Source organism: Haliotis rubra, unplaced genomic scaffold (genome assembly GCF_003918875.1).
Source record: "Haliotis rubra isolate DU_JTF1 unplaced genomic scaffold, ASM391887v1 Scf934, whole genome shotgun sequence".
NCBI lineage: Eukaryota > Metazoa > Mollusca > Gastropoda > Lepetellida > Haliotidae > Haliotis > Haliotis rubra.
Window position 1 is genome coordinate 252,172 of NW_025767673.1, and position 10,370 is coordinate 262,541.

General features: G+C 37.1%; 1 protein-coding gene across 1 annotated transcript; it reads left to right on the forward strand.

Annotated features, from left to right (window-relative positions):
• Positions 1-565: 565 nt before the first annotated feature.
• Positions 566-7,827, forward strand: LOC124264640 (calcipressin-3-like). Its single transcript, XM_046699380.1, has 4 exons — positions 566-859; positions 2,769-2,942; positions 4,613-4,778; positions 6,643-7,827. Exons 1-4 carry the CDS (start codon positions 740-742, stop codon positions 6,774-6,776), a joined length of 594 nt encoding a protein of 197 aa, XP_046555336.1. The 5' UTR covers positions 566-739; the 3' UTR covers positions 6,777-7,827.
• The last annotated feature ends 2,543 nt before the right edge of the window (positions 7,828-10,370 follow it).

The following is a 10,370-nucleotide window of genomic DNA, read 5'->3' on the forward strand; positions in this document are numbered from 1 at the left end:
CTTGAATTTTATACCAATGAATTTTATTGGAGATATCTATAATCATCTCTATTCTAGATATCTTCAATTCCAGATGTCTTCAATTCAATTCGTGTCCCCCGCCGTGATTTTGCTGGAATATTGCTAAAGCGAATACTCACTCACTCAATTTATTCAAGATATTTACAAGTATTTTCATTCAAGATATCTGTAAAACAATTGAAACTATCAGTATTCCTTCATAAATGTGAAAACGGCTTGGAGGTGGACGTAGTTGTATTGATAGGCTTCAAGTATCTTACTTGTTCACACCAGTGAGAAAAAGGAATATCACTTGCCCCTGTTAAACTGTGATTTAACTCTGTAGATAAGGACTTCTAAAGTTTTATATGCATCACATCATTACTACTAAAGAAAATTTCCAACAAATTTGTTTCAGCTTAACAAACTTTAACTTTAAAGATTCTTGACTTGAGTTAATAATATTCGATTGAATATTCTGTGACAAGAGCCATTGGTTGAGAGTTGTCCGGTCTGCAAAAATATCTGATGAGACTACCTGCTGTAGGTGGCGCTATTGGTGACGTCACGGGAACCCCCTCTTTGATAAAAATAGATACCTCTTTCAATGGTAGCGCGACTGTCAATGTGTCGATATATTTTTCGAGTACCACGAACAGCTGTAACAGAAATATTTACATAACCCATAGGCTTGTTTACCCGTTGAGGATACATTTTAATTCATCACACATTTGTATGAATGCCGCGATTAGTCGCGACGCATGAGGAAATCAAAATGGCGGACGATGTCAGCGATTTACCGGACGCTCTCATAGCAACAAATGTTGAAGAAAGAGTATTTGATGATCCGCTAGAGAAGGTATTAACGGAGTAGGACAGTATTCATTTTACATTGTGTTCATGTTGATATACTATTTACAGTGTCATTTTATTCACTAGAATTTGACGGCCACACCCTGTGGTCATGTTTGTGTTGAAGGCTTCTCACAGTAATTAACACTTGACAGAACGTATACTGCTCTTTTCCTTGTGGTGCCTAATTCTATATGAAGGTAGGACACACACATTCGCCCACATCCATTATGTCCGAAGTTGTTTTGTGTGAAAGGACATTTACCCTTATTTCATAAATAGAGCTATCTAAAGTTATGCCTCGAAACTGTCCCAATATAGACACCTAGAAAGCTCAGTGTGTCATTAGAATGATTAGATGCAAGAAACATGATGGTTTCGATTTGTGGATAATTAGATAATAATGTCACATGCCACCATTGCTTTTTATTTGCTTTTCTTGTGGAAATGAAACCCCAAATATGTTTATTTGGCTTACAGCTGCATGTACTTTTCAACTTTGTTGCTGTTTGATAATACATCAGGAAAAATGTTACTAAATCCAACCTGATCATGCATCAAACTTTAGAAGCATTGGTTAAGAGTACATTAAGGAATCTCATAGAATTTTATATGCTACCTGTACCCAAACCATCCACCAAAATATTTTGATCCATTCATAAGCCATGCATTTCGAGTTACATCCCAGATAGCATTCAGACGTTGGCCCAACGTTGGCAATGGTTTTGCCAACATTGCCAACATTGGGCCAGCGTCCAAATGCTAACTGGGATGTCTCTAAAGCAGCCATTGATTGCTGAAAGTTCATCTTATGTGACATTCGAGAGGGATTGTCAGATCTTCAGAAAGAGAGGCATTTTATCAGACAACGAAATCATATTTCGAAAAGAATAGGCAGGGAATAGGCTTGTATATGTTAAACTAGTTGATAATGCTAACCAAAGTACATTTTCCATAAAGATCTAGATCAGGAATCAGCATCATTGGTTATATTCAACAAACTTACAGCTCATTTCAGACTAGTCAATGTTCAAAATTAAGATGGGTCCAAGGGGTTTGCCTCTGTAACCCTTGGGCCTGTCTCTATCACTAGCATTTAACAAAGGCAGTTTGTGTAAAAGAACTAAATGCTGAGAGAATACAAGTAGATTTGTATGAGCCTTGTTTAATCCTTTAACTCTTGGCAGCATCAAATAAAAAGTGTTTTCCATGTGTGGAGCAGAGAAAATGTTAGGCCCTCACCTCGGATATCTGCCACACATTAAAAACCTGAAAAATCATGATAAAGTTATTAATTAGTTTCTTTCCCTTTCTATATTCTGTGTCCCTGAATGCTAATCATCAATGAAATTAATGAACTGGAATAACCTACTGAGATGATCAACATAACAGAGTTACGAAGCAGATGATGAACAGGGAAAAACATTCTACATTCTACTGTACATGTAACATATGTTATATTTGGGATTACACTTCCTTAGTAAAGTACAGATTCTAGTACTTTTGGGTTGAGTCCCATCCGGGATTCAAACCCGCACCCTCAGAGTCAGACACCTTATCGCCAGCACACAAAGTCAGACGCCTAGACCGCTCAGCATCCACGGCTTCCACAAGTGGAAGCTGCAGTGGCTGAGCGGTCTAGGCATCTGACTCTGAGGGTGTGGGTTCGAATCCCGGATTGGACTCAACCCAAAAAGTACTAGAATCTGTACTTTACTAAGAAAGTGTAATCCCAAATATAACATATGTTACATTTGACCACTTTCTAAAATGGCATTGTGTTACTACTGTCCATATAATGTTGTTTACAGAACTAGTTCCTAATGAAATAATCTTTCTTCTGTGACGTGAAGATTTTGTTATTGAGCAAGTTTGTATTTACACGATTTACAAATTTTTCTTCTTCTGTATTTCAGGAACAGTTTGAGAACCTGTTTTGTGAATTTGACCCAAGTGTGACTTTTCAATACCTCAAGAGCTTCCGTAGAGTTCGCATTAATTTTATCAGTCCAGAGCTGGCAGCAAAAGCACGAATACACCTGCATCAAGCTGAATTTCTTGGAACTGTCATCAAGTGTTACTTTGCTCAGGTAAACAGCAGCAAGACAATACAAAATGTATATGTCAGTTCAGTGCAAGTTCAATGTGTACACCTTGGAACTTTAATGGCCAAATTATAGAACTAAGTAAACACAAAAAATGTGTTTATAAATGATAGATGGTATTACTTTCTGATAATTTTTGTGATATATCTTGAAAATAAGTCTTTCCATAAGGCCAGACCAATTTTATTTCTTGTTTTACGGATCCGCCGTTCATATGTTTTCAAGAATAAGAAAAAAAATAAAAGTTGATTTTCCCCACTCAAAAAATAAAATCCTAATGTTTTATTGAACAAAACTGTAAATTTACAAGAAATATTTTTTTTAGATTGTTTTTTTGCCCCATATACACTTCATAAATTGCCAAAAGTAAAATACTTTTAGTATTTATTTATTTTTTATTTTAATTTTTTTTCCTCCTGCCTTTAGGTTTTTTTGAGGACAAAAATCCATAAAACAAGAAATAAAATTGGTCTGGCCTTTCATATAATTTCAATTCTGAGGGTCCAATCAACTACAGTCACATGTTTGACATCCATAAAACGTAACTGTTTGTGCATAGCTTGATACATAACTGAAAATAAGCACCCTTGACATTGTGGTGTGTCCTCCAGTCGTTCCATTAACCAGTAAGTTTGGTTTTGAGACCTGTGAAATATAAAGTAACACATACTGGACATTGTCTGTCTTTGTGACCAGCGGGTATCAACAAATATGCTGGCCAACAATTCAAAGGCAAGTAAAAGTTTGAACCTGGAAATTGCTGTCCAATTCCTACTGAACCAGTCAGTCAGCCCACAAGGGATGATGCACTGCCCAGGAAATGACCTTTACACATTTCCTTTTGGGATTTCTTTCTGTAAAAACTAGAGGACCATTTGATTTGACTTATGAGAGACAACTGTTCACTATCAGTATCAGTAAATAACATGGACAAACACTTTACTTTTATTATTTTGAAATGTACCCTTTGAAACAATGCCAATAATTTTATGTCGTATGATTGATGAATGGAATGCTTGCACATTGAGCTAGTGGGGCGCTGGGGTAGCCTAGTGGTTAAAACATTCGCGGGTTCGATTCCCCACATGGGTACAATGTGTGAAGCCCATTTCTGGTGTCCACCGTGATATTACTGGAATATTGCTAAAAGCGGCATAAAACTAAACTCACTCACTCACTTATTCACATTGAGCTAGTGGCATTCAAACATAGTTGGTAGATAATGTTTTTTCAGGAGACATTGAATAGAATATATTTTCAATGAATATCAAGCCCTGACCGTGACCAATATATTTGTTACAGTTCTTATTATTACCACATGATGTGTCATGTATCCAAGTTAACATTATAACATAAAAGCAAGCATAGTGTTCTTTGTTCTGTTTTTTAAGCTGTTTGAGAGTATATTGCACATGTGCAAAATAATTGGGACATCCAAGCACACAATTCTTTTCTTTCATTTGTTGCACAGAAAGTGTAAGCGATCATTTAAAATTAGAGTGTGTTTTAAAGGCGCTTTAAAATGTGTTAAAGTCAGCAATTGTGCTATAAAATCAAGATGGATGAAGTACATTTGTTGCTAGTAATGCTAGGATCGGCATATGAAATTCCAGTTGGAACAGAACTAACACTGATGCTGGATGGAATTGTTTTAGGCCAAAACGACTTGTGAGGATTCCCCACACCTGAAGCCCCCACCCATGGAGAAGCAGTTCCTCATCTCACCTCCTGCATCCCCCCCTGTCGGATGGGAGCAAGTACAGGAGTCTCACCCCGTCATCAACTATGATCTCCTGGCAGCCATTGCACAGCTAGCACCTGGTCAGTCTTTCTGGTTCTCTTTTACTAAACTAATTTACTGTAGCAGATTGTTGCTTTTCATATCCATCATGTGTCATTTCAAGAGATTAATGACAACAGGAACAGTTACATCAAAGTCAGTAGCCCATTACTCGTGTCCCCAGCTGTGATGTTGCTGGACTGTAGCTAAAAGCGGCGTAAAAACTCACTCACTCACTCACTCACTCACTCAAAGACAATATTGTGAATGAGAATGTAATAATAAAGCATGCTCATGTGAGAGGTTTTGTCTGAATGTGACTGTTGTCTCTGCCCCAGTCATGTCATGGGTCAAGGTAACTATCAAGGTCATAGCCTGAAGGAAAGTTTGTATTAACGATAGTTTGAGAAGCGTTTCCAGTAGATATCAATGTGGATTTGGCATGTGTCATCCTTTGGGCAAGGCAGCTGTCTGAGAAGGTTTGTGTGATCTGTGAAATACATCAACATTGTGTGTAATTCTAAAATCAGAAGTAGGTGATGTTGACATTTCAATGATCTTGTGCACTTTCATTTTATCATGCATCTATTTGCAACCCATCCTCAAGGGCATATCATGTTAAAATCTCTGTAAACTTGAAAAGGATTTACAGTGAAACCCAAAACTTGGGCATCCTAAGGGTGTGGAAAAGCTCATGAGAGACTAATGTGTTGGGATTGTCACAGTGAAGGTCTTTATAAAAGTAATGTGTTCCTGATATGTGAACAAGTATTCAGTTCATATGGATATCATTCTTGAGTTGGGATTTGAATGAATATAGTCCTAGGCCAAATGTTAGAAAAGTCGCTATCTTTTAGGATCTCTCAGCAGCAGTAAAGGCGTTATCCAGTAATTGGTATGACAACTCCCACCCTCCAGAGATTCTTGTCAATGTGGAACTAGACACAGAATGTATCAGGTTACTAAAACACACAAGGTTCACCCTGCTGTTGAAACAGTGTCCACATGTTCATAGACCAACTGCTTGAGTATTAACCACATGGTTTAATGGACGGTGACAAGCACTGATGTTCAACATGATCAGGATATGCAGTATGGGTGATAAGGCCTGGTGTATCATATTGCCTGATAATGATGTTATCTCTACATTTGACCTAAATAAATAAATAAATAAATAAATAAGTAAATAAGCTTTTGATTGATCAAATGGAAGGTCAAAGACACTGGAATGGTTGTTAGTAGTTCTTCTTCTTCATGTACTGAATTAACTGAGTTTGTATGCGATGTTTTTCAAGAGCAAGGAACCATATTTATACCCCAAAAATAATAAATGATTTGATTGGAACTTTCTGTTTTAATGTTGCAGTGCAGATGCATGGATATATTTCAACCATGAATGAGTGTAAAGTTCATATAGAGGTATCTAGGGGCTTTGTTGTTTACAAGTTCCAGGCACAGAGTCCTTGTGTCAGAGTTGTACTGCTTCGCTCATATTTTCCCTTAGTGATGTTTTTACACTGAAATTGCTGGTGATTTTGTTAAGGTATCTGGAGTCTCTCATGGAGATATTCAGGAAATATAGGCTTTAGCCTGCTTATTTGATACAAACTCTTCACATGCCTATCATCATATGCAAAATCATGTTTTTCTGTTTGTAAAAGTAGGATTCCTTGTGTCAGTATGTTCATACATAGCAGCTGTCTGGTAGTTTATTTAAACTCGTCACCTCAAAAATCCAGGTTTCCGTCTTCACATTTTTATAGTGTTCAAAGTCTATATGAGTCCCTTGCCATGGTATGGAAGAAATATTGCTTCAAGTGGCATGAAGCCTTAATTTACTTGCACATGTTATATATGAACAACGTACATGAACATACAGTACCAGTATGTGTCCTCTTCCCACAGGTGAAGCCCATGAACTCCACCCACCATCAGAATCTCAACCGGGCATCGTTGTCCACATCTGTGAAGACCCAGAGGGTTATAATGACCCCAACAGACCTCGAATTGTACAGACCCGAAGACCAGAGCCAACTTGACCCGAGTGTATGTGTCTTGTACATCTAGTGTGTTCCTGACATACGTGAGAGCTCTTCACTTGGAAGATGCAGGATAACCATTAACAGTGTTCAAGGTGGTGTGTGTTTGCAGGCCTGAGCTTGGCTTTCTCTCAGTCTAGGGCAGATCAACAGCGTCCCTTACTGTTTTAAAGTACATCTGAAATGTTTGGACATAACACCTTTATATATTGTGTACGAGCATAAATAACAGCTTGTTCCAATGATGAGCATGTTGTCTAGAAATTTGTAGCTGTTACCTTAAAGCAAGTGTTGAGTGTGTACTATATTGCCTGAGTGACTGGTAGCACTGTTTATGCCATTATGATGTACTTACTGATGTGACATACCTTAGTGATGGCAGAGGGAAGGTAAAGCTTGAGATTCACAATAGTTTGCTATTAACAGCACTGAAATAATTTGGCATTACTATTACATTATGAACCCAAACGTCTGCATAAAAGATCACACCATTTGCTGAATTATCCATTTCTTTAACTGAGATGGAACAATGTATGTGATATAAGTGTTCTGTGACTAGCACTGCAGTATCTGGCCTTGGTTAGCACTATTTGTGTTGTGACATATGTCTACTTGGCAGCTTCCTACAGTAACCTGTATAAGCTAGGACACCTGTGTGCATTGTGTCCCCTGTGTCTATGTTGTAGTCTACAGTGTATAAGAGTCAACCAAAGAAATGTCCATTTCTGACTGTGTCACACTTTGGTCTCCATTATTCTATGACCAGCTCAACTTTCTGAATAGCAAAGTCAGGAAGAACCAGTTCAACTTAGTACAAGTGTTTAACCATGTTAACTGACCATAAACATTTACCTGACAAAAGTTACAACAAACATCGACCTCAAGGTCAGTTACAGGATTGCTAAATAAGGCAATGTGTTAACACTACCAGTGATTTAACATGAAATGGAACTTGACTATGATGGATGGAGATGGAGACTAATTTGGAAACAGCACTGTTCCATCCCTCCACCAGTTGTATACCTCACGGACATATAAATATGTAGTTTTATGCTCTGGTCTTGCTGTTTTCGTTTGTATTCAATGAGGATTCCTCACCAGTATAAGTACATGTGTTCTGTTGCTTTATCAGGCATCATGTTACAGGTAGGAAAGAATTTGAAATGGTCAGCAGGATTATTCATGGTGGAACTGTAGATATGGTGACATAGAAATGTTATGCTTCAGGCAAACTTGGAGACAAAATATACAAGTTCTATTTTTTTAGTTATGTTCCATAAAAAGGGTACTGGCAGTGTAGGAAAGATGTAGAAAATCTAGCCTGTCCACAGGACTGGCAGGTCAAATGTTTTCCTGCCAAAATCTAGCCTGTCCTCCAAATATAAATAAAACACCTTCGGCAGTAAATATTCAAAAAGGTTATAATCTTTATAAAATATGTCATTGGTTTGCTAAAATTGACCCGACATGAGGACGGACCAGATATTTTTTTAACCCGTCCTCCACAAAATTCATCCGTCTCGGACGTTGGGACGGGCTATCTTTCCTACACTGGTACTGGTAGCATCTTCTGCAGTTTAGAGATAAGGTATGCCTGATAATGTAAGATAGGACATGTCAGTAGTCAAACCCACACCACTTAGAGAATCTCCCACGTCTGAGCACACTTCACTGAGGAATTCCGGTGATATAATCATATTTCTAAAGCACTTTCAATATCAAGAATTTGTAAATCAGAGACACTGACTCACTCTTTGATCTCGGAGATGTCTTCCACTTGAATTATTGTCTTATGCTGAAACTATGTGCTGTTAATGTTAAATCTTACAAATACACTAGAATAAAAAACCCATCTCTTATCGGTGTAGCGATGCACATGTGATCCATCCAGAAAGAGGACCTTGGGGATTATGCATGCCACACGAGTCAACTAGAATGTGGATGTGAATATTGGTATGTTTGTGATGCATTAAAACAACACAGCACTGATACTTTTAATTACCTTCACAGATCTGCTTGCTAATCATTAACCCATCTTTAACAATAAGTAACCATGTCTAGACTCTTTTAAAAGTTAAGTTACAATGACATTGGATTGTTTTCCTGATGCTAAAACCTAAAACACAAATAACTGTAGAAAATATGGTAAATAGCACAATTCAACATTGATATTTCCCTTTATTCAGGTATTTATATACGAGAATCAGTAAAATAAATACTGAATATATACATGGTTAGTTGTACAAGGTACCGTATATTACCGTCTATAAGCCGACCCCCAAACTTGACCCTTAAAATCGGTGTCAAAATGGTATGTTTCGTGCATAAGCCGACCCCCCGTGATGGGGTCCTAATCGCGGCAAACACAGACCACAGACAACTGACGGTTACCAATAAGTATAACTTTGGTCCACATTATTAAAAAAATTCACAATTATATTGTGTCTACTCACGCATCGAAATGAAGTGTAGTTGACAGAAAATGGATAATAGATTTTATTTCGCTAAATATCATACATATTGTAGTTACGATAACATGTCAACAAACTTGCTTGCTTATTACCGCCTTGTTTTCCATGGACTGCTAGTTTACAGTAACATCGGTAAAAATGTGTGAATTTAAATGGCTTGCTTATTTTACCCCATTCCATGTGCGTACAACTTTCCACGTTCATGAGGGTCCGTATAACCTTAGTGTTGATTATATATTTTACATTTATAGTGCAAAAACTGTAATTAAAATTAAACAATGCTAGGATATATTTCTTTGGGTTAAATAATAGTACTCTGTATTATATTTTACTGATGACTGCGTCACATTTCATCCAGTTATATTATTGTGCATGTTTGAACTTGCTCACCAGGAAACGTGTGCACAGCTGATTGCTATTTCCAGCTCAAATACACACGGTACTCTTAAAGCCAATCATACAGGCTGTAGGACAGGACTGTAACCATATATATGGAGAGATACCATAAGTAGGTTGACAGTAAGCAATTGTCAAGTCCATGATGGCAGGGTATTGTGTACTTTGAACTCTACCAGCATATGAGGGAAAAGTGTATATCAGGCCCTCAACACCAGCGTAGTTTGCATGTCAAAGATAAAGTTAAATACAGCAATTACATCTGTTCACATTTGTGATTCGTGTATATTTTCCAGTAAGTTGTTAATGTCATGTAATACAATTTGTAAGTGTAGTTTGGCAATTGTGTATTCTTCTGAACTGTGTAAAACTGTTGAAAAGGGATGCATGTATTATGTTGCTCTTATCTTCAAGCCTTAGTTGTAAACATCATCAATATTGAGAAGACGGCATATTTTCATTTCTCATTTTCCCTCTTTATAACACACCATGGTTCAAGACATTTCACGAACATCATTTGTCCCTCTTCCATGCTTTTTTCAGCATCATTACTAAGATACTGATGTTTTAGTTTTTTTATCATTATTTAAATGTTTGTTTTGTAAAACATGTTGTAAAATTGTTTTGTTTACATATATAAATTTTGTTGGTGACATTTCACAAATTCATAAGTTTGATCTGAAGCACATATTTTGCAAATAGATTCTGAATAAATGTGTCAAACAGC

Coding starts and splice junctions, on each gene's coding strand:
- LOC124264640 (XM_046699380.1), top strand. CDS start 740: ATGCCGCGATTAGTCGCGACGCATGAGGAAATCAAAATGGCGGACGAT. Junction 860..2,768: donor TTGATGATCCGCTAGAGAAG/GTATTAACGGAG, acceptor TCTGTATTTCAG/GAACAGTTTGAGAACCTGTT. Junction 4,779..6,642: donor CATTGCACAGCTAGCACCTG/GTCAGTCTTTCT, acceptor CTCTTCCCACAG/GTGAAGCCCATGAACTCCAC.